Source organism: Pseudomyrmex gracilis, unplaced genomic scaffold (genome assembly GCF_002006095.1).
Source record: "Pseudomyrmex gracilis isolate BER0280 unplaced genomic scaffold, ASM200609v1 scaffold_252, whole genome shotgun sequence".
NCBI lineage: Eukaryota > Metazoa > Arthropoda > Insecta > Hymenoptera > Formicidae > Pseudomyrmex > Pseudomyrmex gracilis.
The window spans coordinates 88643-103312 of record NW_018020836.1 but is presented as its reverse complement, the minus strand read 5'-3'; the positions used below and the strand labels follow the sequence as shown (position 1 = coordinate 103312).

The following is a 14670-nucleotide window of genomic DNA, read 5'->3' as shown; positions in this document are numbered from 1 at the left end:
TGAACTAGCGTAGCCAGTTCAGGTAAAAAGAACAGACCTATTGGCAACTACGTAGCCATCATCAGTCCACCACGAGTCCACGAGCAATTTGTCGGTGCGTACCCGGTCTTCTCTCCGCTTTGGTTGAGAAGAAAGAGGAAAAGAAGGATCTAAGCTAGGACCTAAGGATACCTAGCTTGACCACCAAGCTGCCAGCAAAATACCACAGTGTATTCAATTGGGTTATGGCAGGTTATAAGAAGGTGGTAAAGTATTTATTTTGTTCGTAAGATACACTCTCTCTTTGGTTAACATTTATACGGTTTATACGTACGAAAGATTCGAGTTTGTGAAATATAGAAAAAGTTAAAGTATCGTGTAAAATTATATTGTACTAAACTTAAGACTATATTTTTTGTTGTTGTGTCGCGCGGAAGAAGTTCTTTGCGATAAGAGTAGTTGTTACTTAATTAATATGTAAATAGTAATATTGTGTGTGTGTGTGTGTGTCTTGACTATCAAAACGTAGTTTATTTTTGTCAACGTATTTTTGTGTGAAATAAGTTTGTATTTTTTGTATTGCTTACTTTACAGGTAATGTCGGATTCCGAGTTGTCGGAAGTCCTTTGTCCTAAGCAAAGGACTTACGAAGAGGTGTTAAAACAAAAACAAGATGAAGAAGGTCACGAAACTGCCACTACAAGCAAACAGACTCACGTTGAATATACCGTACTGAAGTTATATCAATCTTCCAAAGAACCTACCTTACTTAGGATGAAACATATTAGTTTCTTGAAGAATGCGGTTACTCACTTGAATGAAGCTTACGAGGTATTTGTTCTCTCTTTGTTAATATAGAAAAATATAGAAAAAAAAAAAACAAAAAACACAAAATTGAACTCCAATTTTGCTACGTGACAATTTGACTTGTGTTCATTTGTAATGACAAAAAATTCATGCGGCATTTACAATGTGATAATAGTGTTTGGACTGCAGCAGACCATGGCTGTGCTTTTGGATATTGCACTCCCTTGCGATATTGGGAGAACGTTTGAGTAAAGAGGAACAATCCAAGATAGTGGGTTTTCTAGCTAGGTGCCAATCGCCAACGGGTGGTTTTGGAGGAGGCCCAGGGCAGTATCCACATCTGGCAGCTACTTACGCCGCTGTGAATGCACTGTGCACTATCGGCACGCGGGAAGCATATAACACAATATATAGGTATGTGCGTGCAGATAAAGTGAATAAAATAAAATTCACTGCGAGCGCATGTGAAGCCGAAGAAACTGCTATTTGCAATGTGTGCGAAATTTTTGCGATAAATTTTTCAGAAAGAGTTTGAAAAAGTTTCTGTCGTCCTTACGCGGTGAGGACGGTTCTTTCGCTATGCATGAAAACGGAGAGGCGGATATAAGAGGACCGTATTGCGCCCTTGCTGCTGCTAAACTGACAAATGTATATACTCCGGATATGTTCAAAGGCACAGCCGAGTGGATAGGCAAGTGTCAAACGTGGGAAGGTGGCTTTGGGGGTTCTCCAGGAATGGAAGCTCATGGCGGATACGCGTATTGCGGCATAGCCTCGCTCGTGATGCTCGGCAGAACGGAACTTTGCCACTTGCCCTCGCTGTTGGTAAGATTATCGAGATATTTCACACACGTTTCTCTGTAGAGTCTTTCATTCTCGCTTTTTTTTTTTTTTTAACAGAGATGGATAGTAAATAAACAAATGCGTCTGGAAGGCGGCTTTCAAGGACGTACGAACAAATTGGTGGACGGTTGCTACTCGTTCTGGCAGGGCGGTTCGTTTCCGCTGATCAGCGCTATATTGTCAAACCAGGACAAATCGTTGAATGTCTCGGATCACTGGCTGTTCAATCAAGAGGCGTTGCAGGAGTACATATTAGTCTGCAGTCAGAATCCGCACGGCGGTCTCTTGGATAAACCCGGAAAGTACGTAGAGCATTTTCGCGCATTTTTCACGCGATTCGCGCGCTTTTTTTTTTGTCTCACGTTAGTGATGATTTTTGCACACTTTTCTTTTCAGAAATCGTGACATATACCACACGTGTTACACTCTCAGTGGATTGTCGATTGCGCAAAACTCGCCGATAAGAACGATCGTCGGCACGAAATCCTTGAACAGGGTAGAACTTATCCATCCTACTTACAATTTGCAAATGAATGCTGCGAATAAAGCGCTAGAATATTTTCTATCCTTACCGATACCTTTTGATTGATGCGGTTTGCTTGTTTTAGCACGTTGGTAACGTTTGTATGTTTTTCCTAAAAAAGAAAAAAAAAAGAAAAAAAGAAAAAGAAAATTACAGAGAAAGTAAATCTTACCTCGTTGATCAATTATGTAGAGAGCTATTTGTGTACACATGAAATTCCGCATTTATTTCTTATAATAAAAATTAGATCAAAAAATGTCACATTTTTAGTTTTTAATCAAATATTGCGGTCAGTTCTCTTAACGAACATTTGGATTATTGTTTAGCAAAGAAGATTGAAAAAACACTACATTCTATCTTCGTTGTAATTTTATTGCATACGTATAAAATTTAGAGACGCGGAACGATTGACACCAAGTTTCATCCTTCGGAACAAAATCCGTCAAACGCTGCTTCATAACACGCTTGTGTGACAGCAACGTGATATTTACTTTCGTTATCTATGTGTTTTTTCTGATACTTCGAATCAAATTGTTCCTCACATGTAAATTTATTTATAATTTATTCGTAAAAAAAAACACCATAGAGCTTTCTCTTTCTATCTCTCTCTCTCTGAAAAAGCTTTTTCTCAATCACACAGTCGTGGGATCAATAAAGACGTTAAGAACTACTTTGTGTAAATAATAATAATACAAGAATAATTCAGAGACAAGATCTCTATTGCAACAAGTGATCTTATACACACATATATATATATGTACATGTAAATTAATCGACATACTCTCGTTACTTACATATGCAATTATTACTCGTTACTTTATATATATATATATGCAATTCAATATATACTTCTACTCTCGAGAAAATTATTAAAAATGCAGAAAAATACATTTTTTTTTTTTTTTACCTCACTAGAAGAAAGATCTCATTATACGTATATATGAGTTTTTAAATATTCCACTCAGCGAACTCGCTTGATATATATTACTCACGTCGATAAACTTAAATAATACGCTAATGTTCCTCTACAATATTGTAAAAACTAGTCATTTTTTTGTCACGCATTATTGTAAAAACTAGTCATTTTTCAATATTTTGCTTGGAGATTTTATACAAACTTAGCTTAAGAGTTATTGAGAGAAACAGTAATATAGAGATGATACAAAATCTACGGAAGTGTGTTCCGTGAAGGAAGTTTCGTGATAATATATACGTCGGCGTATACACCGAACACGTTGAATGGCATATATATTTTATTACAGATATTAACGCACCGATTTACTGTATAATACTGTGTGTGTGTATATATATATATATATATATATCATTGCAACAATGATACTTGGCATCCTTTCTTTACGTTCGTCAATAAATACGTGAAGTAACACATACAGACTAAAAACTATGTCTTTTATATGAATTTAATTTGAAACAGTTGTCCTTTATACGCTCGTAATTGCTCTTCGAATGTTCGAACGGGAAGTTAAACAAGAACATCGTCTGACAAGAAACGAGTAATTATCAAATAACGGTAATTAACATGTGAATGCGTTAAATAATAATAAATGATAAAAATGCTTGAGAACAGCAGTTTTTGGATAATTGCGTCGATATGGCCGATTATCTCATGGTTTGCAGATTTATACGCACGGTTCGACATAGTTACCCGGAAATAATCCGGTTATTCCGTCCATAACTCCCTCCCACCAGCCGTCGTCGTTTTTCTTGAGCACATAGATCACAGAACTCTCTTGGAAACTTAATTCGTCCTCTTTGTCAGCATAATAATCATAAATAGCTACCACTGCAATTATAAAATTTTATGTATTTTACTGCATATTCCCTCTGTATGTTTTATACACTGACTTGTTACTTTTGCAGCACAAAATAGACACGCAGATTTCCAAGTTCTACTAAGTTCTACTAAGATTTCCAAGTTCTACCTTTCTCAATATAATTTTTTGGCACCCATCCAGGTAAATCCTCCTCGTCCGGCACTATTGGCATTATAGCACCAGAGGACGGAGTCGGTCTACCGAATTGCGGATGTTCCTCCTGTTCCGGTGGTGGTGGAGGCGGTAGAGGCGGACTGCTGGCACCACTGCCACGACTTACTTGATGTGACAATCTGTGGGGAAGAGTGTGATGCCCGGTGTATTCTGCCATGTCACCGCTTAGCCCGACCAAAGGTGAAGGCGGAGCTGACGAAAAAAAAGTATCAATGTTTATCATCATCGTTGTAACTTTGCACTGTGTTAAATATGACGTACGTTTGTCACTTACGAGGCATATTGTTGTGCTGCTCCTGCACGTAACCTGCTGTGACACTTGGCGGCGCTGGCGGAGGCGTTTGCGGATGACTCTGCAGAGGATGTACTGTTCCCACTTGTGGTATGGTCGCATGCTGATTGATGGTGTTGGTGTGCGCGTTGTGATTGGCGTTGTGGCTTGTCGTGTGGGAACTCGTCGTATTGTGAGCATGCAACGGTAGAGTGCTGTATCCAGGACCGCGATCTCGCCTGGGATGTCCGAGCGGATAGTTGGGAGCGTAATGACTAGGAACTTGGGGCGGAGCTACCGCTGGTGGAGTCCTATATTCGCGCGAGCCTTTACTCAACGTTCCTAAGGCATAAACAACATCGACTCAGTATATGCTCCCACTATAGTTTTTCTTTCTCCGTTCGGAGAACACATAAAACATTGGATTTTTAATAGACAGATAGAAGAACATCTAGAAGCAAAAAGAAAGAAAAAACATACATGCATGCGAAAAGTAGTAAATACCTTTTCGTCTTTTAGCGAGAAATTTTTAATTTTTTTATAACCGCAACTGAAAAAGTACACCTTTACAAGTTTGTGTAGCATAATGTGCGATTTCTAAGTGTTCATTCAGGGTGCCCCGAACTGCCATGGGGCACCCTATGTTTTTTACAGAATGTTTGATAACTTGTCTGTTAATTTCTATCAGAAGAGACAAATTTTCTTTTTTTCTCTGTTTGTGCCAAACAACAAATATCAAACATTCTATTCATATTATATATATATAAGTATATGTGAGTCTCTTACCAGTTCTTACTGTCTGAGGTGGTGTGGGTGGTTTGGTGGTAGGAGCAGGTCCCACCATAGCAGCACCTAAGCCTGAACCTGTAGAAGCAGCACCTAAACTCTGAACACTGCCCTGACTACCTCCTCTCTGCTTGCTCCTTGGTGTACCACTGCTTCGTACACCATGTCCAATTTCATCTAAAATTGTATAATCAATACACTTCCTAACGTATTTAATAGGTTTTTCGGGATTCGCGGGGGCGATGATTTTATATTGGCGAGTTGTCATTTTGTTGGCTGTCAGCACGCCAATCTCCCTTCTGGCAACTTTCTCCTTGTGAATCATGACCGTCTGAGCGATGTGATTCATCTGACTCTCCATTTCCGCGAGCTGGGACGTCTGAAGGTCTAATAATTGAAGGAAATTATATGCCAGAGTGTTTATCTGATAGGCCACGCTGGCCAGAGATTGGGTGGTGTAATTTTTCGTCTCCTCCAGCGCGATTCTCTTGTTCTCCGACTGGAAGTAGTTCGCCTCGCAATATTCCGCCACCCTTTCCAGATTCGTGTGACTGTCGGCCAGATTGTTTCTTCCTTCGGGAATCTCATGTCTCAGGAGTGCCGCCAACTCTGCCATGACTTCAGAATCACTGCCAACTCCCGACGACACACAGTAGGAACCTGATCCTTCTTGGAGACAGAAGAAGTCATACACATTATGCATGTGTAGAAATACTTATCGCACTACATCTAATCGTTATTGTTATTAATTTTGTAGCATAGAAAGCATAATTGCAGAGGAATAAAGTATATAAATATTACACAAAAGAGTCGAAATCAAAATTATATACATATATATAAATTGACGTTTAACGTGTCGTGTGAACAACTGTCTTTTACAAAAAACTAGATTGTTCTATTTCTCATGCAGGAGCATGTTAATTTACAATTAATATATACTTGGCACACAGGACGTTCCGCGAACGAAGTAGCGAATGGAAAACGAAAAAGTAGATTATGTGTGTGACAGCGCATTAGGGGCGGCGTCTAAACACCCAGAAGGAAGCAAGATGGACGCGAGAATAGAGGACAAGTGATTCGATCCGCGAACATGATTGACAGGACGCGGCCGGGACAAACGAACAATATCTAGAGATAATGAAAAGAATAGAAAATCAACTAACGGTACTCAGCCATATTGCAACTACCAGCTACTACAGCCTCATTAATTCATAATTACCGAAACTCCCGAAAACTTAAACGAGAAAAAGCGCACGAGGAATAAAAATGGCTGTGACATATGCGCGCGCGACACGACGCACGCTCGAATCGCACACGTCGCGGCAATACGATCGATACGTGCGAGTCCGATTGGATGTTTTTGAAAATTTCGAATCTCGTTCACAATTGTTCGCAACGGGACGGGACAAAACAAACAAAAAAAATATGTCCCATTTTCGATTGAAGTTCGAATACAATTCTCAATTATATTTCGAATGAAAAGAAGTTGAAAATGTGAGTTTTTTTCTTAAGTTTAGAAAAGTTTTGAAAATGTTGGAAATAAGGAAAAGAGGATATATTGGTGATTATTGCAGGAGCAATGAAATAATTTCAATAATATTATTAATATATTATTATGTATTTGTATATTAAAATACTATAATTGCTATTAGAGAGACAACACTTTTGCAGCTCATCACTTAAATGCAACTCAAAGAAATTAAAAAAATCACAGTTTTATTTTTGCAAAATGTCGCGTGAGTTCGGAAGTTTTTTCTTCCAATTATGATCGTAAAAGTATATACATATAAATCACAAAGAAATAACATATAAACAACATATAAATAACAAAGATAAAAATTATACATATAAATCACAAAGAAATATATATAACAAATAATAAACAAAATATCACATATCAACAAACAACATGATATCACATGTAATAATATATATATATATAATTATAAAAATACATAAACAAATACACAAACAAATACATAAACAAATTAGAAAGTAAGTTGCTTTCGCTGTTGTTTTTGTACAATTATAAATACATCCCGTTAACCAAATAATCCGCATCGTGAGCATAAGGTCCGTGACCGCATCTCCCACGCCGTTTTATCACCCGTAATCGGCAAACAATCAAAGCGACCGTGATTGCGGTCGCTATAAGTCCCAATGACAATGACACTACCGCTCCTTTGGGCCTTAAAACGTCGTTTTTAAATATTTGAAGGCGTTCTGCGACAAGATCGACTCTCTCGTGCGTTCTCGCATGCTCTTCAATTACAACCACACTCTTATGATCTAGAATTTCAAAACAATATACATATATATATGTATATATTACTGCAAAAGTACATATAAATTTTCTATACACGAATGTATTTTCTCTAATGTTCACCTTTTGATTCTTTCCCATGATTATGTTTGGCAACTTCGTTTGCTGATATCAGTGATTTCTCAGTGACCTGTTTACTCGCCTTATTTGTATGTTTCGAGTCGGTTTTCTCTTCCTTCTTCACAGGCTCGCTAGTTTGCTTTAATTCCTTTTTCTGTTCTCCAGAAGTCTATTGACGGAATTTTTGTTTCGTTACATAAAAATATTGTCAAAAATTTTATACAGAGAAAACTCAAGAGAGAGAAAGAGAGAGAGATTTACTCACATCACAGGCTGGCGTCATTGTACTTTTTGCGACATTTTCTACATTAGTGACTTGCTGAGGCTGAAAATTTGGCGCAACAGACGGAGATAAATGCACCGGAGTTTCTTGCCAAACTGCTTTATTTGACAAGGAAAAATGCGACGGATAGGAATGTTTGGGATCCGTATACAGTTCTCTAAACGTATAAAACAATAAGAAAATATAATATTATACACTTTAGTAATGTTCTACTTTTTCATTTGAAGTTACAGCTAAAAAAAATATTAAGATTTCGAATTACCTGTCCGCTTCGTTGTTTCCTATAACGCTCAAACCCTTGTGATTGAATATATGTGGTTGTTCTGAAAAAACGTAAATTCACACATTATCTACATCAGAATCTGAGACTTCGTTGCAATTACACGATAGATGTATAAAAAAAAAAAAAAAAACTCTAGATTTCACTTACGTTCATAGGGATTCACATTTTGTTTCTGAAACGTGTCAACAGGAACGTAAAGATCTTTTTGTTCGTACATAGGCTGATAATCCCATTGATATCCCGGTAAACCGTAATTTTTATGCATCTGCGGCACGTCCACCGATTGACCGGGATACAGAACATTCTGATGCGACATTTGTTGTGGCAGATTTTGCGTCTCCCAATTTTTCAGATTAATCTCCGGCGCCACGGGATAGAACGAATTGAGAGGAGATTTGTGATTGGCCAGCTGTTGGTATCTCAAAATATCCGAAGATGGATGAGGCATTTGCGGTATCGAAGAAATCGTGGATTTCTCCGTAGGACACACAAGATCGGACGCCTCGTCAGAACCGTCAGCGCATTGAGGAATGCCGTCGCAAACGTTGTATATCGCTATGCAGTCTCCGGACGAACGACATTCGTATTGATTTCTACTGCAAGCTGTTGTCAACGAGAGACACATTTGATTGAGTTAAATCTCAAAAATTTAAGAAACTACAATTTCAAGAAAAACAATCAGGTCTTGTCAAAGTTTGACAACAAACACAGACCTGGTTTCATTGGCGCAGGTGTAGTCGGTATTAGTTTTGGTATCTGTGTGACTACTACTGATTTGACTGGGGTTTCTGTAAATCCATAATCAGATTTAATTTCAGTATTTTTCCTAAAGCACACAAGAGAAAATTATAGTTAATATTACAAAAGAAACAAAATTATTACAGATAACATAATAATTGAACAATTTACCTAAGCGACTTCAACTCGTGCTCCTGTTGAGATATTCTGATCTCTTCCTCCTCCTGTTTGCTTTGCGTGGGATAATTGGTTCGTACGGCGCTGGTGTAATTGGTGTGTCTTGTAAATTTACACTTGAAATCGTGCAACGGCCCGCATTGAAACAGATAACAACTGCCTGGTTTCTGAAGAAACGAAAGAAAAAAAATGAAAAGATGCGATATATTCTCGAGATGGGAAAATTGCGCGCAAAAGCTGCTTCTTTTCCGTCTTTTGTGTACGCGCGCTGTGTGTGTACGTGCGTTTTTTTTTACTTGACGCGCGTTTACAAACACACGCGTAACAATTATATATTATTTACCTTTTCTTCGAAGATGAACACGTCGCATTGTTCGGTCTCGCAGCAGTACTTCAAACACTCGATTCTGGAGTCGAGATCCATCACGCTCAAGTACTTCGCGCCCATATCGCGAGAGTCCTGAGTTTTAATAATTTTGTCCCTGTGAACGTCGAAGCTCTCGAGGCACATCTGATAATCATCCGCCCCGTCGTGTCTCTTCTCATTTGGATTTTTGATCGCGCTGTCGCCGCAGTACGTGCGGTAAAAAATCGCGAGAAAAATTACGAAAATACTCTGCGCTCTTTGAAACATCGTTTACTCACGAACATCACACAAGAGTTGCGCACGTTGTAGCCCGCGATCAATAGTCGAATCTTATACTCCTTTAAACAACGAGTCCATTGTCTCGCTTTTCGCTCTTTTTCCTTTTCTCTCTCTCTCTCTATCTCTGTCTCTCTCACCGTCTCCCGTCAAATAACGATGTGACGAAACACGCTATTTGTGTGTTTATTTTTTTCTCCAACGATATATTGCGCAATATTGCGCAGCCTCTTAAATCAAATTATATACTTTATTTATACGTTCCCCGTGTACACGTTCTGCTTTCTCCCCGTTCAAATCGCGAAGATACGCATGTCGCACGTTTGACATGTTAAAGGCCGTTTTCACCAATTCCGGTAAACGCGATTATTTCGTTTGAAATCGACCAATCAATCTCGTATCGGACGCAACGATTGAGCGTGATTTTTTCGGGCGATTGAGATGACCGCGCGGATGTTACGAAAACCGATCTTTAATTTTGACTCCCAAACAAGTTTTTGCAAAGGCTCGTGTTCACAACACCGCTCGAAGATCGCCGAAACGGTTTTCCAGTTCGCGCGGATCCAATCGCGTCGATCGGATCGACCGAGTCGGCCAATGGGATCGCTCCGAGGTTCTGGTGACTTTTTCTCGATTCCCATCGTATGGACACGAGTCCTAAAACTGGGTACTTCCCAGAAACGGCATCGAGCGGCGCTCGAGATGCTGTTTCTTCTCTGTCAAAGTGAATGGCGATGCTGTTAGCGTGTGTGTTAGAGAGATTGGACGCGAATTAAAAATCTCGAATTTTCGTCGAAGTGAGAAAACGAGAAGAAGAGAAAATAGAAATCGTGGAAGTGGCGCGTCTCGCTTGGATGATGTTTCGTATCATTTTCAAGTGTACGCACGTCCACGTATTTTCGTCGCGATTATCCGGATAGAGAGAGAGAGAGAGAGAGAGTCGACGAAGAAACGCGCGGAGATAGGGTGGGCGGCCATTTCTATATATGCGATTCTGATATTTTTTTATTCTCCACGGTATGTCAGAAGGTGAGGCGTTGTCGCAGAAGAAGCAGCAGCAGCAGCAGCAGCAACCGCAGCAGCAGTCGTTTCACCCGCAGCAGCAATACCAGCAAATCGGAGGCCCGATGGCGAATATGGCTTGGCAATATCCACCGAATAACATGCACGGCATGTTTCCTCCGTATCCGGGGTGAGTGTGAGAGAGAGGAAGCAATTATATGGGAGCGTAGATCGTTGAGCAACAACAGCGCGTCGCGCTTTATAGTCGGGTCGAGTCGGCCATTTTCCTCTTTGATCTGTCACATCCGTGCGAAATCGGAGATGATGCTCCGTATTTGTTGCGTATATCGAGAAAATGTCGTTTCGTAACAAGCCGTGAAAAATTGCAGAATAGATCAAATCGATTTTTGTTCGAATTTTTTTTTAAATTATTTTACCGATCTCTTAGAATTTAAAGAGAAAAAACGAATTCGAGGGAAAAGAAACAAGAATATGATTTTTTTTTTTTTTTTTTTTTCAGGCAAATGTACAGCCAAGGATACGGCCAGGGTGTGCCGCATCATGGACAGATGTTCAACTTTTATCACACAATGATGCCAGGATATGGTCAGAGTTTTAATTCACAGCAGATGCAGCAGCAACAACAGCAACAACAACAACAGCAGCAGCAACAGGGAAACAATCAAACAAAACAGGTACAGCAACAACCGCCTATACCAGGAACTCCCATGAGTCTCGATGAGGACTCTGATCTTCCTCCATTACCACCTGGTCCACCACCAGCTCAACCAACTCAGCAACATAATAATCACATACAGCAGCAACAGCAGCAGCAACAACAACAGCCAATATCTTATCCAGGGTTTATGTACAACTCGTTCCCTTATGGTAAGTAAATTGTTTTTGTCACAACAAAAAAATATTGGTTGTGTTTACAATAAAAAAAAAAAAATGATTTTATCTTTAATTTATTTTAATGCTCGACACACTCATGTCATTTCTGTCAACAAAGATAACAAGGATTGTACAGTCGGCGTCAATGAATCGTTTCGTGGACGCGGGGAGCTAGAGGTAAGAGGGACGGTATTCCGTAGCAGTAAATACTGTGATTGGTCAATTCATCGAAATCTGCTACAGTTAGTTAGTGCGGCGTCCGTTGGCAGTACTTAATCTTAGGGAATACCGTCTCTCTTACCCTTAGCTCCCGGGGCTACGAAACGATTCATTGACGCCGACTGTACACAAAGTCTTCACAAAAGAAATGACTCAGAAAGAGTGTATGCATAGAAAGATATGAAAACATATCTTTTGATAATATTTGTTTTTATTGTATTTTGAAATGACCTCAATGTGTTTACTTCTGTTATCTGAAAGTGATAAACAGGTTTTTCAAGTAGGAGCAGGAAATGTTTATTTTATTTTTTTATTTTTTTTTTTTATGAAAGCAATCACACTTTGCTCACATTGATATGACGATTCGATCGTACTAACGCTCAAATATTTGTATATGTTTGCAGAATACAACAATCAGGTCCGTTTTAACATGCCCAATAAGAAAACCAATCTTGGATACACACAGTCGAGCAATAGCGGTGCCGCGAAGAAAAAACGTAAGCGGAACAAAAATTTAGCAGCTCAATTCAACAATAGCTTTCAGGGAAACGCCACGACACCCGGTATTTTTATGCCCAACGGGACTAACGCAAAGTCGGCGGAACTGCCGCCGCTGCCGCCCGCGAAGTGCGAAGTGGCGGCCCCTCCGCCGTCTAGCAAAGAACCTCCTGTTCCTACTGCGCCCGTTACCGCAACGGTTAATAACACACTTCCCGGCACCAAAGTTACTCCTTCTGTCGCGACTACCCCGAGTCCGGTCGGGGACTGGCCCGACTGTCTCAAGAATTACGTGAACCGATGTTACGAGAAGTGTAAAACGGCAGTAGACAAGGATCAGGTAGAAATCATACTGAAGGGAAAGATCACACGTGCCGCGAACGACGGCTCGCTCTGGGTGAAGGACTGGGACAAGGAGCCTCTGCCCAGCATCCACAGCGAACGCATGACCATGACGATCAAGCCTCAGAAACCGGCGTTAAAGTTAATGAATCCACTGGCGAGCCCACTAGTCAATGCACAGGGAGGCCTGCGCAAATCCGGCCTGTCCAACTCGCTCGGGGCACGGCTTGGCGCGCGTCTCTCTGTGATGCACAGTAAACGATCGCGTACAAAATCGAAATCAAGATCTCGATCGAGGTCAAGATCAAGATCCAAGTCAAGATCGCGATCCCGCTCGCACTCGCGGTCGCGATCGCGATCGCGCTCCAAGTCGAAATCGAGATCGAGATCGACACGTTCGCGTACGCGTAGCCCGCCGTCGCGCAGGTACAACCGACGCAGCACGTCCTCGTCGTCGAACATTAGCGATCGGGAGCATGATTACAAGGCGTTGAAAACGAAAAAGTCCGCGCGCAATAAGGCGAATCACGGAAACAAGAAGAACAAGAAGAATAAGCAGGCTAAGTCACATTTCTATTCCGAGTTTGGTTTAGCTACAGGCAATGCAGACGAGTTAGGCACCAAGGAGAAGTTGCAGCAACGTGCCGCCAGATTCAGTGACGGCGGCATTTCCAGGACAGTGGTCAGCAGCGTTATTAGGGATGAACCAAACGGGGACTTTGACTTTACTGGACTTCACATCGTCGGTACATGCAAGGATTTAGAGAAGCCCTATTTGCGTCTCACATCGGTACGTGTGTTTAATTTATTTAACAACAGAATTGTTAAACTATTTTGTTACACAAAAACAAAAGAGAATTTTTTAAGCTCGATAATTTGTACAAATTTTTTTGTGACGAAATTGCGTAATGTTGTTGCAGGCACCCGCGCCTTCTGCAGTAAGACCGGTAAGTGTACTTCAAAATTCTTTGGCCCACGTCAAGAAGCGTTGGCAAACTGACCAGGACTACAGATACGTTTGCGATCAATTGAAATCTATCCGACAAGATCTTACCGTACAAGGTGTTAGGGATGCTTTCACCGTTCATGTATATGAAACCCACGCGCGTATAGCTTTAGAACGCGGCGACAATGAGGAGTTTAATCAGTGTCAGACGCAGCTCAAGATGTTGTATCAGGATCTGGGTGGCGAAAATCGATGCGAATTCGTCGCGTATAGAATACTCTATTACATCTTTACGAAGAATACTCAAGGTTCGCACAAATGATTATGTATAAAACGTATATAGGTATAATGCTGCTTGCAGATCAGAGAAACATTTGTGATGTTATTGTTTGATTTCAGATTTAACTACAATTTTAGCGGCACTTTCGCTTGAAGACAAGAACGACGAGTGTATACAACATGCTTTGAAAGTACGCTCGGCGTGGTGGCTCGGCAACTTTCATGCTTTTTTCAAGTTATATAGAACAGCGCCAAGGATGTCGGCCTTTTTGATGGATTTGTTTGTTGCACGAGAGCGAAAGAAAGCTTTGAAATTTATGATCAAGTCGTACGTATTAAAACTTACTTATCATTATCATATTTTATGATCTCCATCTAAACTTTTATGCGTGTGTGTATGTATTTAAAGTGGACTATTCTAGGAAATTTATCTTTTATTTTTTCCATAGGTTTATATATTTTCTAAGTTAAAATAATTAATTTTGCTAATATTAAGTTTTTTTTTTATCTAGTATGTTTATATCTAATTTTATATCTAGTATGTTTCGCGAGAGAAAGTGCATCTTTCGTCCAATTTTCAAAGAGAACACATTTAATCGGCTCTCACGTTTATTTATAGTTGTTTTTTTTTACACCGTTCAATAAAATACTTATATATTTTTTTTAAATTTTTTAAACTACAATTTTAATCGCGGAAAAAAATAACTTTATACACATACTTTTATATAATATTAGATTATATAATTTATTTTAAATAGTATTATA

The 14670-nt window shown here is 39.8% G+C and overlaps 4 protein-coding genes across 8 annotated transcripts in view; 2 read left to right on the top strand and 2 right to left on the bottom strand.

Moving 5' to 3' along the window:
• Position 1: 1 nt before the first annotated feature.
• Positions 2-2238, top strand: LOC109859262 (protein farnesyltransferase subunit beta). 2 transcript variants are annotated; one of them, XM_020437329.1, is made up of 6 exons: positions 2-245; positions 574-810; positions 962-1200; positions 1311-1611; positions 1687-1931; positions 2026-2238. In XM_020437329.1, the coding sequence occupies exons 1-6, from the start codon at positions 225-227 to the stop codon at positions 2216-2218; spliced, it is 1236 nt and encodes a 411-aa protein (XP_020292918.1). In that variant the 5' UTR covers positions 2-224; the 3' UTR covers positions 2219-2238. The 2 variants fall into 2 exon arrangements, with proteins under 2 accessions (XP_020292918.1, XP_020292919.1); XM_020437330.1 differs by having other exon boundaries at positions 4-242.
• Positions 2239-3776: 1538 nt separating this feature from the next.
• Positions 3777-6516, bottom strand: LOC109859261 (abl interactor 2). 4 transcript variants are annotated; one of them, XM_020437328.1, is made up of 5 exons: positions 6438-6516; positions 5219-5887; positions 4436-4774; positions 4096-4353; positions 3777-3956 (listed from the first exon to the last, which is right to left on the bottom strand). In XM_020437328.1, the coding sequence occupies exons 2-5, from the start codon at positions 5832-5834 to the stop codon at positions 3793-3795; spliced, it is 1377 nt and encodes a 458-aa protein (XP_020292917.1). In that variant the 5' UTR covers positions 5835-5887; positions 6438-6516; the 3' UTR covers positions 3777-3792. The 4 variants fall into 4 exon arrangements, with proteins under 4 accessions (XP_020292917.1, XP_020292914.1, XP_020292915.1 ...); XM_020437325.1 differs by having other exon boundaries at positions 6382-6508; XM_020437326.1 differs by having other exon boundaries at positions 5219-5884; positions 6382-6508.
• A 606-nt stretch (positions 6517-7122) lies between these two features.
• LOC109859263 lies at positions 7123-10191 on the bottom strand. Its single transcript, XM_020437331.1, has 8 exons — positions 9426-10191; positions 9077-9249; positions 8881-8993; positions 8315-8770; positions 8147-8207; positions 7867-8041; positions 7605-7770; positions 7123-7507 (listed from the first exon to the last, which is right to left on the bottom strand). Exons 1-8 carry the CDS (start codon positions 9714-9716, stop codon positions 7245-7247), a joined length of 1698 nt encoding a protein of 565 aa, XP_020292920.1. The 5' UTR covers positions 9717-10191; the 3' UTR covers positions 7123-7244.
• A 236-nt stretch (positions 10192-10427) lies between these two features.
• LOC109859268 (leukocyte receptor cluster member 8 homolog) overlaps positions 10428-14670 on the top strand; it is a 5347-nt gene continuing 1104 nt past the window's right edge. Inside the window, exons 1-5 of the mRNA XM_020437335.1 lie at positions 10428-10917; positions 11248-11615; positions 12245-13470; positions 13601-13934; positions 14026-14233. Of these exons, the coding sequence (XP_020292924.1) occupies positions 10745-10917; positions 11248-11615; positions 12245-13470; positions 13601-13934; positions 14026-14233 (2309 nt within the window). The 5' untranslated portion in view covers positions 10428-10744. The remainder of the gene's footprint in view (positions 10918-11247; positions 11616-12244; positions 13471-13600; positions 13935-14025; positions 14234-14670) is intronic.

What these genes read in the sequence shown, in the direction of transcription:
- LOC109859262 (XM_020437329.1), top strand. Translation starts at nt 225, where the DNA reads ATGGCAGGTTATAAGAAGGTG. An exon ending in TGGCAGGTTATAAGAAGGTG is followed by an intron (nt 246 to 573) that starts GTAAAGTATTTA and finishes CTTACTTTACAG; the next exon opens with GTAATGTCGGATTCCGAGTT. An exon ending in GCCACTTGCCCTCGCTGTTG is followed by an intron (nt 1,612 to 1,686) that starts GTAAGATTATCG and finishes TTTTTTTAACAG; the next exon opens with AGATGGATAGTAAATAAACA.
- LOC109859261 (XM_020437325.1), bottom strand. An exon ending in GCAGCACAACAATATGCCTC is followed by an intron (nt 4,354 to 4,435) that starts GTAAGTGACAAA and finishes TTTTTTCGTCAG; the next exon opens with CTCCGCCTTCACCTTTGGTC. An exon ending in AAAAAATTATATTGAGAAAG is followed by an intron (nt 3,957 to 4,095) that starts GTAGAACTTGGA and finishes TTATAATTGCAG; the next exon opens with TGGTAGCTATTTATGATTAT.
- LOC109859263 (XM_020437331.1), bottom strand. Translation starts at nt 9,716, where the DNA reads ATGTTTCAAAGAGCGCAGAGTATTTTCGTAATTTTTCTCGCGATTTTT. An exon ending in GGAAACAACGAAGCGGACAG is followed by an intron (nt 8,042 to 8,146) that starts GTAATTCGAAAT and finishes TTATACGTTTAG; the next exon opens with AGAACTGTATACGGATCCCA. An exon ending in CAATGACGCCAGCCTGTGAT is followed by an intron (nt 7,771 to 7,866) that starts GTGAGTAAATCT and finishes TTCCGTCAATAG; the next exon opens with ACTTCTGGAGAACAGAAAAA.